Source organism: Macaca nemestrina, chromosome 11, assembly GCF_043159975.1.
Source record: "Macaca nemestrina isolate mMacNem1 chromosome 11, mMacNem.hap1, whole genome shotgun sequence".
In the NCBI taxonomy this organism is placed as follows: Eukaryota; Metazoa; Chordata; class Mammalia; order Primates; family Cercopithecidae; genus Macaca; species Macaca nemestrina.
The window spans coordinates 79,956,758-79,980,958 of record NC_092135.1 but is presented as its reverse complement, the minus strand read 5'-3'; the positions used below and the strand labels follow the sequence as shown (position 1 = coordinate 79,980,958).

Genomic DNA, 24,201 nt, shown 5'->3' with positions numbered 1-24,201 from the left:
AATTCCAGAATCTGAACTAGATCCTTAGTTGTTGTTTCAGTAGGAGTGACATGTACAGTGAATAGCTGTTTGATTGAGATTCTCAGAGCTGCTCCTGACACAAGACAATGAGGCAACGCTTCATACTCAGTCTCCCTGAAATTCAAGTTATTCTGCTTTGCTTTAGCCAAGAGGAAAATGGTAATCATCTGCCAACACTGGCAAGAGTAATTAGGGCTGCTGGAAAAATCTCTTTAAGGAAGTATGCGAATAAGGGTAAAAAAAAAAATCTTTGTCATTATTTTGGAAACTCTGAATTTCTAGACTGAAATTCTGAGATCCCTAGTTATTTCTTATTCAACCCCATATTTTACTCTTGATGAAACTAAGTTTTAAGTAGATAAGGTATCTTACTGAACATCACACTGCTAAGTTGCAGAGCTGAGACTAGATCTAGCTTATCATCAAATGTGTGGTCTTAGAGAACAGATGGCCAACCAGCCATGATTCAGCACTCATGACAACCTGAAACAGTACCTGAACAGTACCTTTTATGATGGGTGGTGTGTACACACTCTGCTTCCTTTGCTTAGGGGATGCATTCTGAGACTGTGGAGAAAGAGAAAAAAGTAAAAGCCTTAGATTTGCATACAAAATACGATGCCATCAGACCTGTGAGGGAAATAAATACTGTGCCATGTTACGAAAAGCTTTCTGATTTCTCCCTGTCATGAAATAGAATCTAATTAATGAGAAATTATATACAGGTTAGTGATATCACAGACTTAAGATATATATTAAGTCTACTTAATCATAAGATTCCTCATTCACGGCAGCCTTGAAATCATTTTACTTTCCTACCTAATAACATTAATTTATTTTTAAAAAGAAAGAGAAAAAGAGACACCAATCCTTTTCATTTGAGAGAAAAACAGTCTGAGTTCTATGATAAAGTATATTCCAACACAGGGAATAATAGTATCTGTTCGTGGGGTTACTGAGTGATTCAAGGGGGACAATGAGGATCCTTGGAAAGTAAGAGCAGTCTATAGCCATCTTGAATTGACGTGTTCAACTATTACCTCCAGTTACTTGAAATTATAACGTTGAGGTAACATTCTTCATATGTTTAAAAGATAAGTCCTTTCCTAAGAAAACTGCTATGTGACGCTCTTACCTAAGCATTATCGGATCGGGATAAAGTTATTGAAGAAGAGATTCTGCATTTCAAAATGACAAAAATAAGAACTTATTTCAGGATCAAAATGCAGATAAGGATACAGAGCTCTATATAATGGATATACATATTATTCATTTAATAAATTATATGGTCTAACCCCCAATTGGAAAATGCCAAAGACTCCATTTTAATAGCATGTTGATTTATGTTTTAATGTGGCAAGGGTACAGGTCTTAATCAATGAGTTTTCGCATCTGGGGCAATTACTTTTGCTTTGAAAAGCTCAAGTGTAAATAGTTACAACACACTTTTTGAAGATTGTTCCAGGCTTGCTATGCACATTAGGAAGAACATAATGTACAAGGTTTGAAAGAAACTAGAAACTGTTTTACAAAGTTGTAAACAGAGCTTGAGGCATCTTTCCTTGTGCCTACTAAAGATTAACTGCCCTCAAAGGTATCATCAAGATGTTGTTTATCTGATGCAGAAGCAATCAACTGAAAACTAAAACTTTCAACAAAACAGTTACCAAATCCATATCAGATGAGCAAATAGTATGAGCAAATTTCTCCAGAATAGAGTTTTGTGATACCCACATACTATGCACAAGTATAGACAGGGTGACTCTACATTAATGTTAAATGTGTGGATGATTGACATTTCTGGGGCACTTATACTGTTTCAGTCACATCTGGCTGGTTTTGAGAAGCAATCACTTCAGGAATTTTTAATGTTTACTTCCACACACATATTTAAAGATCAAATAGAAAATCAACTCTACAGAAATTTTTTGTTGTTGTTGTTTAGTAACACAGTGTAAACTTACTAATAAAAACTACTTTGTATTTATGTAAGAGTTTAGTTTTCAAAGCATTTCCACTTTCACTATCTCACAAAATTTTCAGAAAAGTCTTGTGTACATTATTTGATATTTTGCCCATTCTACATTTTTCTCTTTAAGTATTGCTGTATGCCTACTCCTGCGATCAAGGGAATTGATTAGTAACTCTGTACAGCATCCTATTCAATATTCATTTCATTTCTGGGAACTAGTTTATTCACTTTGTGTTTCATACATTCTCTGTTATATACTCTCCTAACCTCTCCTGGTTCCTATTTTCTATATAAACTCCTACACATGTACGTGGGGGGAATAGTGAGTGACAGTGTTCAGACAGCCTGCTGAATTTAAATCTGAGTACATTTCTAGGTGAACCCCTTGGATCTGGTTACTCAGGCTTTTGAGGACTTCAGTCCCCCTAGACTCTGGCCTCAGACTTTTGGTTCCACATACCAGAAGACCCTTTAAGAGGTGTCATCCCTCCACCCTCATCTCCTTGCTCTGGGATTCCAACATCACGTGGCTTAGCCTGTGGTATGTGTATATAATCACTCAATAAATTGAAGTTGTCAATACCATATTTTGCCATTAAAAGTGATGTTTTATTTTAAAAGTTTTTTCAGGGGTTAGCATTACATAGGTAGAGAATAAAGGTAACCGAGAGGCAGAGATTTTAATGACACTGTATTACTGTTTATTCAGTCAGAAGGAGCAATCTAAAGTTTTATTACAGTTGTATCATATTATTTATATCACATCAAATCGAGCAAATTTTTGCATTTTAATTGATTTGAACACATTTATACAAAAATATTTTTAAAAACTTACTTCCCCTTGTGTGTTGGGCACCCTCTTGTCATCTATTTCTGTAAGAGAAATAGGTATAATGTATTAGGCATGTAATATTCTTTCTTGTAATGCATATATTAACATTTTCAACAACACAGATAAAAATGTTTTAATAATTGCCTTATACAGAAACTATAGCTTACAGCTAGGAAGGAGAGGAGGACAGAGGTGAGTGGTTTCCTTCTGATATAACCTTCTCCCAAAGGTTTCAAAAAGGTATAGAAAAAGCTTTCTTCTTGACATCCCAGATTTCTCACCTTTCAGCAGTTCAGAAAGGGGGCCAGGGAAGTGACTCTTGGAACAAAGTTAGGTGTCATCAGCCTTACACTTAAGGTGTCAGCAACCTCCTCTCCTCATTGATTGTGCTGCTGCTGCTGCTGCTATCCATTAATGAGAGTCTTTGTCAAATTTCCTCAAGTTTGTCACTACCCAAATCAAATCTCCTTTTCCACTCAGTCCAATCACTATGACTACAAGGAAGGCAGTACCCTCTCTAGATATGTATCTGGAAAGAACTAATTGCTCCATCAAATATTTCTTATGACAGTGCTTGGGTGGCTTCTTATGATTGTGCTGTGTATGAAGGGTTGTGCGGAGTGGTGAGGTGGAGGAAGAGATGCTTACACATGCCCCTTCCACAGCAGGAAGATGTTCTGGGCTGGGTTTCTTTTTCACTTTGTCACCTACATTGTATGGCATCTGCCTCTTGACCTAGTTCCCCTTTCCTGATCCTTATGCTAGGCCCAAGGCTCAAAGACTAACCCCATGATCCAAAAACTGAATGAGAAGTTCATCAAAGAATATCTGCTTAAAGACAATGATGTAGATCTGTAGTGACATAAAAATATATGCCATGTAAGTGAAAAATATTTCAAAACTAAATGAATGGTATTTTTATTTAATAAAGGATAGATATATGTAGATAGAGTGATACATATATGCATAGAAGACTACTCAATATGTTAACTGTAGTTATCCTGAGGTGACTGAATAACATATTCTGTTTTATCCCTAACTGTACTGCTTTTCTTTTTATAATGAGCATGTATTACTTTTATAACAAAAAGCAGTATATATGTATATATGTGGATATATATACACACAAATATATACATATATGTAGTATAATTTCTCTATAAATCCAACCATGCATGAAGTTGGTATTTCATATAGTAAGAGAACAAACTGACTAAACAGCTAGAATGGGAATAGTATATGGAACCATTGTTTATTCTAATCTGATATCTTGGTTACTAAATGTTAAAAAGTTATGGAAACTTCTGATAAATTGTACTTTCTTTATATAAGGGAGGACAGACAGTTTAGTGTGGCAATCACAAGTGTCTGATGCAATAACTGTAAGTATGTGGGGCATTTTCAGGCAGCTATGAATATATTAAATTGAACAATCCTGTCTGCAACATTTTTTTGCTATCACAAAATATCAAATATGATCCACTGTAACAATGTGGTACTGTGATCCACTGGATTATTAAATACCAGTGGGGTTTCTTAATATTTTGCTTTTGATTAGGAATTTACAAAATCCAACCCAGGACCTATAACTTTATGTTTTAGAAACACAATGGGATCTGATCATTCAGATTTTTACTTTTCCTACTGTCTCACTACAACACCCACTAAACCAGTGTTTTCCCAAGGCAACTATGAGGGCTTCACTTATTAAATATTTCAATGAAAAAACGTTTGTTCTGTTGTTGCTGTTGAGTTATGCTTATTAAATTATCTATGTTGCGAAGGCAAGGATTAAAAAAATCAGTCTTATATTCTTGTCTTGAAATTGAAAAGTGAAAATTAAATAACTCACTTTTCAGGTAACATTGACTCAGACAAAAGTACAAGGGAAGCCAACAACAGATCATAGTTTTCTTGAGATTCACTGATTTAAATGTATTTCTATTTTTCTTAATAGATTGTTACTAAATTGGGGAGGTTAATGTTTTCTGCTTCCCAAGAAGCTCATATAGACACACATGCATGCACACACACACCGTGCACATCAGCACATGCAATGGGACCACAGACCACCACAAATACAGTTTCTCTCTAATTTGTACCAAGAAGGTTATAACCAAAGGAGAAGACTCCCAAAATATATGCAAGTCTTGCCAGCTCTTTACATAAAAACATAAAAATGTCCTCAATAATATCTCCTTTCTTTTTCCTCAGGGCCTCAAATTCTGACCCCATTGGCAGTCTCAGAAGTCTTTAGGAAACTGGATAGCACATGAAACATAAGAATATACCCCTGTCTTCAAATATTGTTTAGCTCTCTCATCAAACCAGAAAAAAAAATACTATTTTGGAGTAGGGTTGAACAAAATCAGTTTGTTAGCAGATTATCCATTATCAAAAAATATAAATTTTCTGAAAGAGGCTTTTGTAGCTACTCCAGCCATATCTTGTCTATATTTCTCCATTTCTCAAGGACCACTTAGTCTGAAAGAAGAAATTTCTTGGTTTGGAAGGAAAATGTAAAACTCATTTAAGTAAAACATTTTAAGAAATGTTGTCATCATTAAAGATGAAGATAGAAACAGAAATTTCTGTTTTGAGTATTGATTAGTTAGAATACTCTTAGGATATTTAAATTCATGAAAGGAACAGGACAATGAGAATGCATGTGGATACACACATAAACTATAAACACCCAGCATCTCCTTGTCTTAGTCAATGATATCTCATTCAATTTTGGAAAACTAGTTGTAATAAAAAATTAAGTGCCTACAAAAATGAAGTGTAAGAGCAAAGGAAACACGAAGAACATTGTCAAAAAAACAAGGAAAAGTCAACTATAATAGAATGAGAACTGTAAGTACTAAGAAATGGGCAGAATGCACAGACAGAACACTAAGGAAAACCTAAAGAGCCATGGTTGAGGCTGGCAGAAAAATCTGTCTTGGAGAAAGCACTGGAGAGCATACATGATATCTAATACTGTTTCTTCCATTTGTCTGTCATGACCACACTTAAGCCAAGTAAAATTCCTAAAATACAGAGTTTTCCTCATGTGTGAAATGGAAAAGAGGAGGAATAATAATTCTGACTCTGCCTCCCTCGTTTTCTCATAGTTTGTTTTGAGGAATAAAAAAATGAAAAAATGAGAGCACAATTTCCCACTCCTTAAGTACAGACTATAACTTCCTTCCAAAGAGTGCAGTATGGAAAAGGAGCAGGAGGAAATGAGTCTCTTTATGGTGGGGAAACTTAATTCTGCCAGGTGACCAAGGTCAACACAAGTCATAATTTGTGTTGATCCCTTGATACGATGCTATGAAGGTGGGACTTTATATCAATGATCCTCCTCCTCAAACCACTTAAGCCCAGTCTAGTCATGAGAAAAGCATCAGATAAATTCCAAGACAAGGGCATTGTACAAGATTGCTGACCAGTACTCTTCAAAACTGTCAAGGTCATGAAAAACAAGAAAAGTCTGAGAAATTGTCATAGCCAAGAGGAGCCTAAGGAGACATGATAATTACATGTAATGAGGTACCCTAGATGGGATTCTGGAACAGAAAAAAGGGCATTATAAAATTATCTCAATAAACTATGGATTTCAATTAATAAAAAATACATCATTATTGGGTTATTAATTGTAACAAATAGTAATGACTTAGAATATTAAGAATAGGAAAACTATGTGTGAGGAAGGTGCTACATGGGACTCAATGTGCCCTCTGTTTAATTTTTCTGTAAATCTAAAACTCTTTAAAAATTAAGCCCATTAATAAAAACATGAAAAATAAAAAAATCACTAAATACAAATAAGTAACCCTAAGAGTACATTTTTTTCTTACTGTCAGAATTCTGTGTGTATTTTGAAGAGCAACAGAGAGTGATGATTAGAAAGTAGGCAATGTAACTAAAAACAAGGTCATGAAAATATCATTTTAAATTATTACATAGGGCCAATTAAACAGATACAAGGAAAGGCAAGAGTGAGCTTACAAAGAGAATATTTCAAAGTTTAGTTGAAGTTGTTGAAAGCTGATGCAAGTAAAAATGTGTTAGAGGAAAAAATGAGGAGTTAAACAATTTTCAAATAAGTCCATAATAATGGGAGCACTTTTCCTTGATTTATTTACTGACTGAATGTGGGGAGATAATGGAACAAAGTATAAAATAAAATACCACTAGTATCTGTTTGATTATACATATCCCCCAGCTTGCTGCTTCTGTGCATTTATCCCCCATATCCAGAAAACTCCTGCCTTCATACCAAATACTACTATCCCTCAGAGTTCTGTTCAAATGGCATTTCCTCTGAGAAATCTTTCCCAATTCATGTCTCCCCTATGCTCAACTGGAACTCATCTCTTCCCCAACCAACACCCACAGCACTTCCTTTACTCCTGTCTCATAGAACTCATCACCATATACCCTATATCATGTCCATTAGTGTTTTTATCTCCCCAGGCAACCTGTAAAAGAATGAGGATTATCCTCCATGTTTGACTTTTCCACACCTCTAAGCACAATAGCAAAGCTGGCACACAATAACAACCTGTCAAATAAATTTATCTTAACGCCTGTGTTTCATAAAACCAGACCATCTGTTTGCTGTTTCTCTGTATTCCAAATTACAATAGTAGTGCAATTATTTGCTCACAGTAGGTGCTAAATAAATACTTTTAACAATTTTTAAGTGTTCAGTTTGCAAACTTTTTAAGGCAGAATCCATCACTTCCATTTTTAAAAATCATTTTACTAGGTTCAAATGCTACAGACACTCAAATTCTTATAAATATTGCCTAAGTAGCTCAAAGGGAATCTTAGAGGAAAAATAAGGATGTATGAAATCCCTCTGTTGGTTTCTAGAGATTGGGAAGATATCTATTTCAAGGACAATATGTATAAGACAAATTAAAAATAAGTGGTAGGCAAGGTCAAATCAGATATATAATTTTATAGAAACTAGCCTTAGACAATAACTAAAACCATGGAAATGAATAATTTATTCAGGATATTGGCTGCTAAAGAGCACTGACCCATATATAGAATGCTTTGGTAAGAAGAGACTCAGTTTCTTAGACTAAACTCCAAAGATACAGACTTTTGATGAATTTAGATAACAGAGGGTCACTTGAGTCTTCATTTTAGGCAGCTAGTTTGGAAATGTGAGGGAAAAAGTCAGTTTAGTGGAAATTGGAGGACTTCCAATAGAAACAGTCTTGTAAGTTCATGCTTTGAAGACTCTTCTGCTCAAAAGCAATAGCAATGGCAGATTAAATACAAAAAGAGATGACTAAAAAGATAAAGCCACAGTTGAAAATTAGTTAAACATCTCCAAGGACCATAAATACAAGAAAAGCAAAATGCAATAAGCAGGTTGGAAACCATGGGCCTGAAAGTCTTTAGATCCAGAAGTTGACCAAGGCAACTAGAACTTCTAATCTCTCAGCTGAACTGACTTTGTGTGAAAGAAGTGACAAAGGCCAGACTTGCTGCCTGGAAGTGGAAGCAGGGATCTCTCACCTGTGTTGAGAAAAGGTACTGATCTGTGTATTCAGTGAGATGGGAGAAAGTGGACATCTTAGAACAAGCCACCACAAGCTAGGTAATTGCCTCTGCTTTACTTCTAGTATCATCATAAAACAGGAGTCCTTGATGTCCCACTTACGATCTCATTCCAGATGAAAAGTATATATAGTACTGAATACAGAAAGACTCAAGAACATTAACAAGGAAGAATGAGCATAAAGGAGAGAAAATTTCCACTCACAAGGAGTTGAAAATTAAAATTTCGAGACATAAGAAGAAAAGGAAAATTATTTTTTAGGAATACTGCTTAAAAAGCAAGAGGAATATGAATTCTTCCAGGTGAAATGAAAACATCAGAGCAATCTGAAAACATCAGGGCAGTTTTAAAATGTCTCTAAAATGTATATATTTTGGACTTACAAAGAGATGAAGAAGAAAGCATAATTTCTCATGAGAAATCATGAAGCCAGAAGGAAGCAACACAACAGTTTCCAAGTACTGAACAAAATGAATTATCAACTGTAGAATTCTACATTCAGTAAAATCATCCTTTAGCAATGAAAGAGAAATAAAGTTTTTCTTTACCCACCATCAGACAAAGGAAACCAAGAGAATTTGTCACTAGCAGATATACCCTCACTAGCAGATGTACCCTAAATGAATGGCAAAGGAAATCCTCTACAACCAGAAGAAAAATGATTGAAAAAAGGAGTCTTAGAACAACAGGAAGAAAAGAAGAATAATGAAAAAAGCAAAAATGTGAGCAAATATCATAGATTTTGCTACCTCTCTTGAGTTGTTTACATTATGTTTGACAAGTAGATAAAAAATTATGGTTCTCAACCTATATAGAGGGAATATTTAAGATAATCATATAAGTAAGAGATGGTAAAGAGACTTAGAGGGAAGTAAAGACACTTAGAGGGGAGTTTCTGTACTTTACTCTGATAAAAGTTGGCACCAGCAAACTGTGATAAGTATGTATGCATAATAGCACAATTGCTAAAAATCCATACAAAGAGATAAACTAAAAAATGTTATAGATACATCAAAACGGAATTATAAAACTGTTCAAGTAACCTAGTGAGGATAAAAAATATATATAAAGGAGAAACAAAAAACAAAGTGACAACTGGAAAACTAAAGTGGTAGATGTAAGTCCTACCATATCAGTAATTATATTAAATATAAATGGCCCAAATAAACCAATTAAAAAACACACTGGGCCAGGTGTGGTGGCTCATGCCTGTAATCCCAGCACTTTGGGAGGCCAGGGCAGGCCAATCGCCTGAGGTCAGGAGTTCAAGACCAGCCTAGCCAACATGGTGAAACCCTGTCTTTACTAAAAATACGAAAATTAGCCAGGTGTGGTGGCATGCACCTATAATTCCAGCTACTGAGGAGGCTGAAGCAGGATGGTCACTTGAATCCAGGAAGCAGAAGTTGCAGTGAGCCGAGATCATACCACTGCACTCCAGCCTGGGTGACAGCAAAACTCTGTTTCAAAAAGAAAAACAAACACACACACACACATACACACACACACACATTGGTACAGTGGATAAAAATCAAAATAACCTAACTATACACAAGGGCATTATGTTGAGTGAAAAAAAAAAGCCAATTTCAAAAGGTCACATACTGTGTAATTCAATTCATATAACATTTTTGAATGACATTTGGTTATTCAAGATGGAGAAGAGATTAGTGGTTGCCAGGGAACAAGAATAGTGAGATGAGGAAGGAGTGGGTATAACTGTAAAGTAGTAGCAAGAGGGAGATCTTTGTGGTGATGGAATAATTCCATTTGATTGCCATAGTAGGTATGCAAATCTACGCAAGTGATAAAATGCCATCAAACTATAAGCACACATGTACTCACTCATGTCAATTTTATGGTTTTGTTATTGTACTGTAAATGTTACCATTAGAGAAAACTCAGTGAAAGGAACCAGGAACCTCTCCAGGCTATGTTTAAAACTTTCTGTGAATCTTTTATTATTTCCAAATTAAAAGTTAAAAGAAACAAATTATGTCAACAAAAATTTGAGATTGGAAATAATTTAAGAAAAAATTAATAAATCAAAAATATTACTGAGAAATTTACCCAAATCCAATACCAAAAGATAAAGATATAAAATACATGAAACAATGGTTAACAGACATAAGGAAGAGATTAAGAATCTGGCCAGGCGCGGTGGCTCATGCCTGTAATCCCAGCACTAATCCCAGAGGAAAATACAAAATTAGCCAGGCATGATGGCAGGCACCTGCAGTCCCAGCTACTCAGGAGGCTGAGGCAGGAGAATCGCTTGAACCCGGGGGCGGAGGTTGTGGAGAGCCGAGATCACGCCATTGCACTCCAGCCTAGGCAACAAGAGCAAAACTCCATCTCAAATAAATAAATAAATAAATAAAATAAAAAGTAAATAAATAAATAAAAATCTGCAAAAAACATATAAAAGAGCAGATTTAGAATGAGAGGCTAAAAGAAATGTTAGAAAATGTTTTATAAGTGAAGAGATACATAAATATTATAAATAAAACAGATGCCAAGAAAGTTAATGAAAATAACCCTACACCCAGACCATAGAAGTAAAAGTTTATAACATCACATTTAAAAAGAAATCTTGAGGGTAACAAGAGCTAGAAAGGACAATTATTAACTGTGGGAAAATCTCACCTGCAATAACAAATGGCAAAGGCAAAGCCATGGAAGTAAACAAAACTATTTTTTTCTACCCACTAAGTTGTATTCAAAAAGGATACAGCCATTTTCAGACAATTGAAAAAGATCAATCATTACAATGACTTTTATTTTATCAATGAATAAAATCGATGTATATTTATACATTCCAGAGTGTTTAAAAATAAAAGATCAACTATTCATTCAAAGTGAATAAAACAAATATTTGTACATTTTATAAATCCTTTAGCTGAAAACATTTTTCACTGCAACTAGATTATACATCTCCAAACAGAATGGAAGAGGGAGGAAACTGTAGACAATTGTTTCCAAACCTAATTTTATCCTACTCTAAGAGCAGAATTGGTTTATTTTTCTTACTAATATCTTTCTTGAACAGATGAAATTATCAAGATAAAAGTCCTTTCTTTTAAAAACATACACTTTTGTGCAATAAGCTTGTTTTTCTTGGTTCCAAAATAACTTCAAAATAATTTCCTCCTTATTCTGAATTTTTGGAGAGTATCAAAAAAGAGAAAATTTCTTTTTAAAAGGGAAACATATTACTACATTTTATTTAGAATTCAAACATATGATTTTTTTTTTTCTTGGCTCACTCATTTGGGAGCTACTCTAATGAGCTGACAGGAAGTCAGTCTATTTTAGTCATCAGTCAATAAATTATGATATTATTTTATTAAGAACATGTTAATAAAAATTGTATGTTTTGTGATTTCAATTAATTTTATGACAAGAGGTTAAAACACAAATACTAATCCTAAGATTAAGTGGATAATATCTTTTTCTTAATTTACAACAGGGCAGGTTGAGCAGCAAAGTGGCAGCCTGCTATGTTGGGGCGATGGCCTCATTTTCGTCATATTAATGCGAGATACATAAGCAGGTGAGTGTCAGAGGAGAAGGTAGGATTGCGGGCAATCCTAAACCAGTTAGTTAGGTAGAATTCACTGAAATTGAATTAAATTTCTCAAAACCACCATCGCTGTGTGGGATGATATGATACACAAAAGAAATAAACTTGATTATTTCACTTATCAAAGCATTCCTTTGGCATTGTCTAAAAATAACTATTAGCTGATAGAGCCAAGCATCCCTGCTCTAATAGGAGAAAGGAAATTGAGATTTCCCAATATTCTTTTCCTTCCATGGCAGAGACTAGGGTTGTGTTCAATGATACATGTTTTTCTCACCATTTCATTGACACTTTTTTAATCTGATGATTTACTTTTATTCCATCCCTTAAAACTAATCCTAGGAAAGAGCTTAGAGAAATTTCCTGAATTACCTGGAGCAACAAAGAAAGACTAAAAGGTAAGTTTTTAGTTATATTGCTAGCATTTTTGTTAGACACAATGGTATTTGATACCTTTTAACTTCTATCAAATTTATTATTTAAAAATCATCAATCTACAATTGATGCTTAATAATTTTGTCAAAAATATAAGAAAAATATTCAGTATTAATCACTATATTATCGCGGTTTTTTTTTTTTTTTTTTTTTTTTTTTTTTTTTTTTTTTTTGAGACAGAGTCTCACTCTGTCGCCCAGGGGCTGGAGTGCAACGGCACGATCTCAGTGGCTCACTGCAACCTCCACCTCCTGGTTCAAGCAATTCTCCTGCCTCAGCCTCCTAAGAAGCTGGGATTACAGACGTGTGCCAGTATTATCACAGTTTAAAAAAGGGTTTTGTAAAATATTAACTCTCAATCGCCACTAAATCTAAAACATCTCATATATACTTTAATATCAAATAAAAGAAAACAAATGGTTTAACTGTATTTAAAGAGTGGGAATAAATATAGAGAGGTCATTATGTCAATGTTACAATTCACTCTTATGTGTGAGTAAAATTTATGATTAAGAAGTGTTGTATAATTGTTTTCTAAGGCAGTGGGCGTCACCTAGCACAGCTGTGGAAATTCCACATCTTTTCACACGTACGTTTAAATTGAAAAATAGAGGCCATGTAAGTTTATGAAGTATGGTGATAAAGTAAATTTATGACTGTTTTTTTTTTTAAATGTCTATCAATGGAAATCCCATAACTGATGTGGTGATAATATTTAGTTGCCAGAAAAAACCATGGCTAAGCCTTAAGAATATTCCCACTTCTCCCTGTATAGGCCTGAACTGGAAAAGTCATTCATTAAACTATAGTTTTACACCGGTCATGGTAAGTATTACTGAAGGCTGATTCTTTATCTCTCCATCTCCTTTAATCTGTAACAAGAGAGTGATCGCTACAGTTCCACAGACTTTAAACACTGGTCAGCATTTAAGTTTTTCTTCCATCTTTCAGGAGGCACTAAGAATATATTTTGCACAGAAAACACTAATAAGATTGCAGAATAAAAGTCTCAATCATGCATATATTCTTTCCCCACTTCTTTTACTCTTCTGTTGAGTTAGTGCTTAAAACAAATACTGCATCTTTCTCCATCAATTTCTTCCATGAAATTCAAAGTATTCAGGTGGGGATAGGTTATTTTCACATCCAGCCTGTGTGTCTCGCTGGATTATGAGAGGCTCAACTGCTGTCGTTTTGTTTTTCTCTGAAAGCAGGATGTGTTTGATTCCCTTCTTTTTAAAGTTACTCAAGAGAAAATGTTGACTGCTGTGACAAAATCTGGATGAAATTGTAGTTCAATGTGTTCTAAGACTCATACTCTAGGAAATGTATGCAGAGTACACTGAGATTAATAAATGAAGTGGAAAAATCTTCTATATTAAAATGTTTTTCTTTTGAAATTTCTTGTCAGTTTTGCATGTGTTTTATACTCTGTTTTTTGCCAAAGTTTAAGTATTGGCTTGTGGATGACAGGTGAACAGATATGATTGAGGTAATATTAGTGTTTAATTTGGCTAGGGTCTGGAAGAATCAAACAAATAGGCAAGGCTGTGAGATCAATGGATGACTTATTGCCAGAGTGTGACACTATGATCAGAGAACCAGGTAAGGCTGGCATCTGAGGAGGTAGTCCTGACACTCTGTTCAGAATTAACACATGAACAGAACACACAAGCAGAGGCTTGCAGGGTGGAGAGTGGGCTGCAGAGGCAGCACTTTTGTATACAAAGGACCAAATTGAAATAAAGTCAGCAGATGGAGTGGAGTTCTGAGAGATAATTTAGTCCTAAAGACCAAAATTAGGCTTTTTAAAGAACAGTACAAGATAGCAAGGTGGTATAAATAGATGGTGAAGATAAACTTCTACGAAATCAAGCATTAGCATCAGAGACACAGCCACTGAAAGCCTGGCTGTGAGAGGAGAATAGTTACTAGAAAACTGAGTAGGAACTATAGGGGATAATCACAAAACTAGGAAAGTAAACAAACAAAAAACTTGCCTTGATATTAAATTTTGAAGTTTTGCTTGAAGTAGTATGGATCAGTTTACAGCAGGTCAATGATATTGCTTAACAGAACTAGAAAAACAGGATAAATTATAAAAGACAGCAAGACCTGACGAAGCAAGAAAACTACAGAGAGCAGAGACATTCAGAGCTCGAGGCTCACAATTCAAATTTGGCCTCTGGCAGAGCACCACTATAGGAGAACAGAAAATCCAGAAGATATTTTGGCAATTGTGTAATACTAGAGTGATAAAATTGAAGACTTCAGGGAATTAAAACATGTAATTTGTCTCTGCCTTAAGATATTTGAGAGTTTCTGAAGCTATACTGGGTGAGTGAATAAATAATATGGAAATCTCTTGAAAATAGAATGTAAATTTTAAAAATACAAAGACCGCAGACGATTAGTTGGAAGGACTAGAAAAGATACAAATCAGAGGTAAACTGAATCGTATTAAAACTAAAATCGGGACTTTCCTAGTACAATTTATTATTGGAATACATGATCAGTTTCCTATTCTGCCTCGCAGAGGAAAAGGTAAACCCCTGTATATTTCGGGGCCTGAAAGAATGCTTAGCATCTCTCTAAGTTTAGTGTTCCACCCCTCTGTGTAATAAGTTGAATAGTATCCCAGTTTGCAGCCAAAAGATTATATTCAGCCAAGGCTGCAAACTGGGACACTATTAAAAACCTTAGTATATTTTCATTAGCTTTTGTTTATAATCTTTTCCTGCACTATTTTGTGGGAAAAAAAATAATTCTGTAGAGAAGTAGCAACAGAGAAAAACAATTTATGGTCCTCCTTTTGAGGTGCCCTTGAAAGTTTTTTTGTTTGTTGGTTTTTTTTTCTTTGGTTTTGTTTTTTTTGAGATGGAGTCTCATTCTGTTACCCAGCCTGGAGTGCAATGGCATGATCTTGGCTCACGGCAACCTCCGCTTCCCAGGCTCAGTTGATTCTCCTGCCTCTGCCTCCTGAATAGCTGGGACTACAGACGCCCACCACCACATCCAGCTCACTTTTGTATTAGTAGAGATGGGGTTTCACCATGTTGGCCAGGCTGGTCTCGAACTCATGACCTCAGGTGATCCGCCTGCCTCCACCTCCTAAAGTTCTGGGATTACAGGCGGGAGCCTCCACGCCCGGCCTGCCCCAGAGATTTAATCATAAGGACATCAGTGCTATCTTTGACAGTCTCCGAAGGAATTTACCATCATGTATCTGAAAACAACAGTGAAATCTCAATTATCACATTTCAGTAGATTCTCCATTTTTGTATCCAGCATGTTTCCCATCCAGCTACTCACCAGGCCCAACCCTGCTTAGCTTCCAAGATCAAATGAGATGGGGCGCTTTCAGGATGGTATGGCGGTAGACCGTATCTAACATGTTTGAAGGTAAAATCTCTTTCTTCACAGTGACCTTTGGATTACAACTATTGACTAGGTAATCTACAGTTGAACAATATAAGGAGGGGACAAAAACAAAAATTCCATAGAAGGCTTTAGATCTACTAATTCAAAACAATCATTGACCCATGAGCCTTCAGAATTGAATGGAAATAAATCAAAGAGAAATGAAATTGTTATGCACAGCTCAATTTCATTTTGCATGTATAGTTGTCGTTTCCTTGTGTTATTAGCATTCTAGCATAGAATCAATCTGTTCAACGTGCCACAGAAATCTATCATGTATTTCTTACCTACAGTAGAGGATTAGAATTATAATTTCTTTTTAGTAGGGCTAAATGCAGTAGGGCTATGAAAAATCTCCTAAGCCAGCTATTGTGAAGCTTGTCTTCCTGACTTATCAAACTCTCCTTTCAAAAATGAGCTCTGTTTATAAGCCCTTTGCTGGGCTGTGTTGAAGGCCTATCATTTGGGGCTTCACGTTAAGCCACTAGGCAGTGGTTTCAGTTGTGTTTTTCTTTGAGTTCTCAGAGTTAGTCAAAACTGGGCTCCAAACTGAAACCACCAGAACAATAAAGTTATATGCACTGGAAAGGGGAATGTGAGGAAAAGAAGAAAATTGGAAGAATAGTTTTACCCTGTTGTGCCAAGATTCACACAGCTGTATTTTTCTTTCAATATTATTTATAGCTTTCCATTTTAAATGATGAAAGTGGGAACATACCTCATTACTTAATATATTTTTATCTCTCTGAACCCCCTAAAATGGCTCATTTTAGGGGATACCAATAAGAACCTGGTATAAGATATTCTCTGTGGAAATAGTGGTGGAAATTACAAAGAAAACACAAGATAGATTATGCTGATTTATTCAAAAAGAACTCTCAACCAGGAATTGTCCCATCTTTCAGGCTGGAAATCTTCCAAACTACCTTTCTGTTTATATTTCTTAATTTCTGCTGCCACTTCCAAGCACAGTAAAAGAAGAGCAGAAAAAGTAGATTATTTGAAACCTCAAGAGTCTGCTTTTCATTAGTATTCTCAAGTTTTAGGAACTCAGTTTCTCTTATAAGACATATTTTATCCTACCACACAACCATTTTATATGAGAACCAAAGAACTATTGCATCATCTTATCAGTTGTGATTTTCAATCACTGGTACATTTTTTTCTGCCTTCTTGGAGTTTGAATTTGCCACGTTTGCTCCAGAAAAATAAGTTGATTCGTTTAATGGATGGGTTTTCTTTGGGGATGACATCAGTTTAAACAGCAATACTTATTCCAGTAATTCTAGTTTTTTTAAAAAAAATCTATCTTCTTTTGAGAGAATTACCTAGAGAACTGATTGTAAACATACTTTTAACATAACTTTTACAGATTAGAAATAATTATTAGATATTTGAGGCAATGTTGGAAAACTAATGAAGTAATTATTTAACGTGCATTTAATCCCTTCCCAATAATATATTTTTATGTCATTTTGATCTATAGATTCCTTTAAATAGGATTTGAATAATTTAGGTATTAATCATTTTAAAACACTAATATTTCATTTTTCTACCTAAGATATCACAAAAGTATTCTCATCAGAGTCCCCAAATAAAGTCTTATGACCAATTTCTTTACAAGTAAAAGTAGGGGAAATAATTGATGTGAGCATGAGAAAATTATTCAAAGATTAACAATTTGAACGATGATGACAGGAAATTTTGAGAGGATTCACTTTAAACATGGTTCTGAGAGGCAGTGGAATAAGAATAGAATTAGCTGCTTACCACTATTTGAAATATTTAGTTCTCTTTTTACTTCACAGAAATGTTTTCTCTTTTTTTTTTCACGGAGGTCGCTAACATTGACAGTGACTTACTAAATCTGCTTTGTAACTTGCATTAGTCAGCCAGAGCACTTGTAATAGATTTTCATTTCTAGAGAAGATATTGGAATGTAAAGGTAAACTTGTAAAATATTTCTTTATATCTTGTAAATTTAATTACTTGCCATGATTGTCCAACTTAAAATTATTATCAACGTATTTCTTTTTTTTTTTTTTTTTTTTTGAGACGGAGTCTCGCTCTGTTGCCAGGCTGGAATGCAGTGGTGCAATCTAGGCTCACTGCAACCTCCACCTCCTGGGTTCAAACGATTCTCCTGCCTCAGCCTCCCGAGTATCTGGGATCACAGGCAGACACCACCACGTCCAGCTACTTTTAGTTATTATTATTTTTTTTTTTTAGTAGAGACAGCGTTTCACCATGTTGGCCAGGATGGTCTCGATCTCTTGACCTTGTGATCCACCTGCCTCAGCCTCCCAAAGTGCTGGGATTACAGGCGTGAACCACCGCGCCTTTGAATTGCTAGGTAATAATTTTCTATGACTAATTTGGGGATTATCATTCATGCATACAAACTGAAGCAAAGCTATGTTTAATATTGGGTTTCACAGAGAGTAGAACAGTGGTTACTAGGGACAGGGTAAGGGCAGGGGGAATGGGAAGATATAGGTCAAAGTACAAAGTTGCATTATGTATGATAAATAAGTCTAGAGAACTAATGTACAACAGAAGGTCTAGAGTTAATAATGTATTCACACTGGTACTTTGCTAAGAGAGCAGATTTTAGCTACTCTTACCATGAAATAAAGGAGGAAAGGAAGGAAGAAGGTAGGAAGGAAGGAAGGAAGGAAACATGGGAGGGGAGAGAAATAAAAAAGTAATGATATGAGATATTTGGTTTGTTAATTTGCTTGACTGTAGTAAACATTTCACTATGTATATGTATGTTAAGGTAAGTATGTCAAAACATCATGTTGTATTTTTAAATATATATACAGTAAAAGATAAAATAAAATTAGGTTTCAGTGTATCCTTATAAAGCTAAATATGATTGGACATTTGATAATTTTGAAGCTTTTTTACTTTGATCAAATTGCCAAATCACAGAATTGCTCATTTAAGTCATATTCTTATTTATAGTTATGCTATTTTATATCTTCCATGGATGAGTAATTTATTTTTTCCAAACCCTTTTGCATTTTGAACTGTGTAGATATAACCATTGCAAATTTCAAAATAATTGTATCTGAGTATCACTATTATAAGTATACACTATTATAATTATTAAAATAACATAAAATAAAGCAACATTCTCTTTAACTAGAATTCTGTATAACAAGAGGCAAACTTTTATTTTTTAGTTATAGATGGAAAATTTATTCTTAAAATCACAAGATGTTACTGTACACATTAAACACATATGGATGATCTGTTTATAAACAAAGTGGTAATCTTTTCATGGCTTAATCAACTGAAGGCATCCTATCATCAATGAAAGACTTTTTTTTTGTTACTAACCGAGAGGTCAATGGAACAATATTCTTAAAATCCTATTTCACGTTCTATAACTTTTTATCAACTTGAAAAATACAGAAGTTAGTTTCTGTCACTTGATCATCTGAAACAAACATTCACTTCTCATCCTAAATAACATGCCTCAAAAAAACCAATGCTTCATTTATTGAGTTTTAAAGATTTATGGATTAAATATCTGTGTAATTGGATTCTGTTTTCAGCTCTTGGGGTTTTTACCTATCCTGACAATCTTAACCTTCATGTAGTTTCTCAATTTTCTTGTCTCAAATGTAATTTACTTGAGGGTTGCACAGTGTGTTCTAAAATGCAGTGATTATTTCTAGTAGCTATATGGAAGAACTGTGAAAGGACAGACCTGTAACAAGTACCAGCTCAATATGTTTGGCACCAAGTTCAGACAGGAAAATGGAATATACATATATCTATAGCTAGAGAGACAGAAAGATGAAGGAAAAGGAGTTTTATCTTTGTATAAGTCTTAAACTAAACCATTTTTTTCTTATAATGGTGACATAAGAGAAAAATAGAATAAAAACACATTTAAATGCAGTTTGTAGATTAACGCCTATGGTAGTCTGTGTCTTATATGTAAGATTGTTTGTCACCATGGATCAAAATGTGTCCAACATTTTAACAATAATTTATTGCACATATACTCAGTGCTATGCATCCTTTTAGGAACTGAGGTCCAACCCTCCTGGGGAGTTTAAACTCTATCGAAAAAGACAGATGATTAAAAAGCAACCACAGTACAGTATGATAAATAAGGGCTGCAACAGAGGAAGCACAGAGTGTGGGGGAAGTATATATCAGGGGCGTCTATCTTATCATTTTTTTCCTTAAAGGAAATAAATATTTATAAGCTTGCTGCTGAGATGGCCAGCAAAGGTGAGTGGGCAAGGAAGATGGGTAGGGTAAGACTGGAGATGAGAAAAGATCTTCATCAGATGAAACAGCTTGTGGGAATGTCCCTGAGCTGTGAGAGAGCACGACGTTTTTAAGAAATTAGAAAAAGCTCAAATATTTGGACTATAGAATGCCAGGGTTGAGTTCAGAGAAAGGGTTGAAGATTTAGTAAGACTAGATGATTCAGGGATTTGAAACTGTATGAAGAAGTTTGTAGTTTATTCCAAAAGTGATGGAAAACCAATGTAGGGTTTTAAACAGAAAGAGGCATGATCAGATTTCTTTCATAGAATGATCATTCTGACAGTTATGTGTAGAATGAATTGGAGGAGTCCATCCTGGATACAGGTAGCTCAGTTAGGGAGACATTGCAGTTATTCAGGTGATGGATGATGAAGGTTGAAACAGGTGAGAGAGATACTTAAGAGAAAGAATGGACTTGACTTGCACACTGACTCGACGTGGATGAGGGTGGGGAAATGGGTGACAGGAAAAGTGAGTCAAACATTATATCCAGTTTCTGGTGTAGATTTTAAGTTCATGGAATTGTTCATATTGTTGTACTTACTGATTATCCAAGTATGTAGAATTCAGTTACAGTCACTCTCAGGAGTGAAAGCAGAGCTGAAGACACAGATTTGGGAGTCTTCAGCATCTAGGTTGTCAATAAAGCCATGAGAGAGGATGACAATGCCCAGGAAGAGGGTGGAGGACTAGAGAAGTAGAGGGCCAAGGTAGCAACTCTAAGTAATAGCAACAGATAAGGAATAGACTGCAGGGAAGAGGCCTGTAAAAAGATACAAGAGAAGCCAAGGATTCGAGGGGAAACCTCATGGTAACCTATACAACTTACATCAGCGTCATTCTTCAGGGTATGCTTGAAGTTGTCCTGGATCAGCTACTCCACATTTGCATGAGTGGCACATGTGTAAACTGCTTACACATGGTGTGCTGTTTAGGTAGATTATTTGTATCATACCGTGTCTGGGCACATATGTGGTAAAAAAAAAAAAAAAAAAAAAAAAAAAAGAAACTTTATAGAGTTTTCTCCTATTTTTTTTTTCACGTTTTATGCTCGATTTCAACATGAATGACATTATGGCAGATCAATCAGATATTCTTTTGCTTGTAATTTTGCTTATTAAAGTTTTTAAAGCAGTATTTTGAGTTCAGTATATAATAACCATATTTCAGACCTTTTGAGGAGGTTTGGCAGGAGGTTGAGGATATCACAAGACTCTCTGGAAATCTGTTCTTGTAAAATAAAATTTTGGTGGTTTAAGAAAATAATTCAGGAACAGATGGATCAAATTTACTCCCACATACATGAATTTGAATACGAAGTGGTTGACCAAATGCATTTTGCATTCATCTAAATATAATTCTGTGAGTACTGACCTGGCAAAAAATGCTGAGTTGTGTGTTCTTTTGCTTTTCTAATATTTGGCCATTATGTTGTAATAGTCAATTTTAAAAAAAATTTTCTGGCAGCTCATTGTCTTCAGTTGCTTACATATTTTTAAGGTTAAGGACAACGTTATTAAACAAATATTGTTGTTCAAGTTTCTTAAGAATTCTTATTGTAGCAGATGTTTCAGATGCCTTGTGTCCAGAAAGGTCCACAATCATCTCTGGTTGACTGAACCTATCTCATTTTCTGTCGTTCTCCTAAAGCTAATACCTCCAGCTTCCCTGGTACCTTTTAATGTGACTTGGTTTCAGTACCACGTTTTCCTGTTTGTCTCATGACTTGATGCCACCTCTTAAAAGCTGGTGCACAGAACTGAACACAACATTCCAGACCAAGGGATAAGGCATTACAATTCTGCTATTGTAGCAGAGGACTAATATGATCTTGTTTACTTCATTCCACCTCAACTTCATGCCACATGCATGTTCCCTCTTTCTACCTAGGGCATTCTCTGACTCTAGGAGAATCAAATGCAGGTGAAGTTAATGCTCTTGGGGGACAGTTCACAACCAATAGAGGACTGATGGCCGTGAGTGAAAACTTCAGCCTCCTGTTCTTCAGGTGGGCAGCCGCAGCAAGGCAGGCTAGATACCTCTTAGGAGGTCCCAACATAGTCAAGCCTTCATTTCACAGCAATGACCTTGATAATGAGTCTTTTATTTCCTCCTTCTCTCACTTATTCTTGCTTTCTGAAACTCTATCCCAGATAAAGTACTTCCATCCAAAGCCTTTTCACAGTCTCTGCATTCCAGAGACTCTAAGTCATTCATTTTTCATATTTATCTGTGACATGAAATAATACATCCTTGAACTTCACTGAACAAAGATCAAGAAGTATTTATTCTTCTTTTATGTTAATTGAAATTTTACCAAATTAGTAGGGTAAAAAAAGGAGTCATACTTTCTATTCTATTCCAGGAAATCTCCTTCAGTGAATACAACTACATAATTCAATTATTACAATTCAACATGAATAAGATGTGTTAAATACAACATATACTGACAAGTAAGTGGAAGAGAAGGAGTTACGTACATAGAAAAGGAAAAAGTATGACTGACCCTGATTACAAGAAGTTCAAAAAATAGTTGGAAAAATGGGATACAAACACATGTATGAAATAACCACATATTAGATCAAAGGAATGTAGATAAATACATTATAAATTAAACTTTAAGCACTATAAAGCTGCCAAAAGCAGAATAAACAGTCAAAGGTTATCAATTTGGGGAAGGAAGCAAACATGACAAAATTTTGTTGCTGGATAAAGGGCAACTATATGAACGCATGAAGGAATATATGGACATATGTTATATGATCCCTTTGGTCTACTATGATAATTTTTTTGTTTTTCTTTTCTTATTTTTAACCTTTTATGATTGTATTTTCTTAGTGCATACAGTTTATATACCAAAAGTGGCTACATTTGGGACAATTTTTTTTTTTTTTTTTGAGACGGAGTCTTGCTGTTGTTGACCTGGGCTGGAGTCAATGGTGTGACCTCAGTTCACTGTAACCTCCGCCTCCCAGTTCCAGCAATTCTCCTGCCTCAGCCTCCCAAGTAGCTGGGATTACAGGAGCCTGCCACCATGCCTGGCTAATTTTTGTATTTTTAGTAGAGACGGAGTTTCACCATGTTGGCCAGGCTGGTCTCAAACTCCTGACCTCAGGTGATCCACCCACTTCGGCCTCCCAAAATGCTGGGATTACAGGTGTGAGCTACTGCACCTGGCCTGGAACAATTTTTAGTAAGAGAAGTGCTTCATATAAAATTCATATCTAATGTCAATGACATATTCCATTTTTTAAAATTGTGAAGAAACTTAGATTAAAACACATCCAATGCAATTTCTATAAAAATATCAACATTATTTTTCACAGAATTAGAAAACAACAACCCTAAAATTCATATGGAACCAAAAAGGAGCTTGAAGAGCCAAAACAATCCTACACAAAATGAACAAATCTGGACGTATCGCATTACTGGAATTCAAATTATTCTACAAGGCTATAGTTACCAAAACAACATCTTACTGGTATAGAAGTAGATACCCAGACCAATGGAAGAGAATAGAGAACCCAGAAAGCCAGTTACAACCAAATGATCTTTGACAAAGCATACAAAAACATAAACTAGGGACAAGACACCCTATTCAATAAATGGTGCTGGGAAAACTGGCAAGCCACATGTAGAGAAATAAAACTGGGTCCCTATCTCTCACCATATATAAAAATCAAGCCAAGATGGATCAGAGTCTTAAATCTAAGACCTGAAGCCATACAAATTCTAGAAGATAACGTAGGAAAAATTCTGTAAGACATTAGCCTAGGCAAAGAATTCATGACTAAGACCCCAAAAGGAAATGCAACAAAAACAAAAATACATAAATGGGATATATTTAAACTAAAAAGCTTCTACACAGCAAAAGAAATAATCATCGGAGTAAACAGAAAACCCATGGAATGGGAGAAAATATTTGCAAACTATGCATCCAACAAACGACCAATATCCAGAATCTCCAACAAACGACCAATATCCAGAATCTACAAGGAACTCAAACAAATCAGCAAGAAAATAAATAAATAATCCCATTAAAAAGTGGGCAAATGACATGAATAGGCAGCTCTCAAAAG

At 35.1% G+C, this 24,201-nt stretch overlaps 1 protein-coding gene across 4 annotated transcripts in view; it reads right to left on the bottom strand.

Annotated features, from left to right (window-relative positions):
* Positions 1-24,201, bottom strand: part of LOC105499541 (protein phosphatase 1 regulatory inhibitor subunit 1C) — a 143,832-nt gene that overhangs the window by 69,771 nt on the left and 49,860 nt on the right. For 2 of the 4 annotated variants that reach the window (XM_011772145.3, XM_011772146.3), the window contains exons 3-4: positions 2,829-2,866; positions 517-588 (exon numbers count right to left, since the gene is read on the bottom strand). In XM_011772145.3, the coding sequence (XP_011770447.1) occupies positions 517-588; positions 2,829-2,866 (110 nt within the window). The remainder of the gene's footprint in view (positions 1-516; positions 589-2,828; positions 2,867-24,201) is intronic. The other 2 variants (XM_011772144.3, XM_071073021.1) reach the window with 1 other exon arrangement.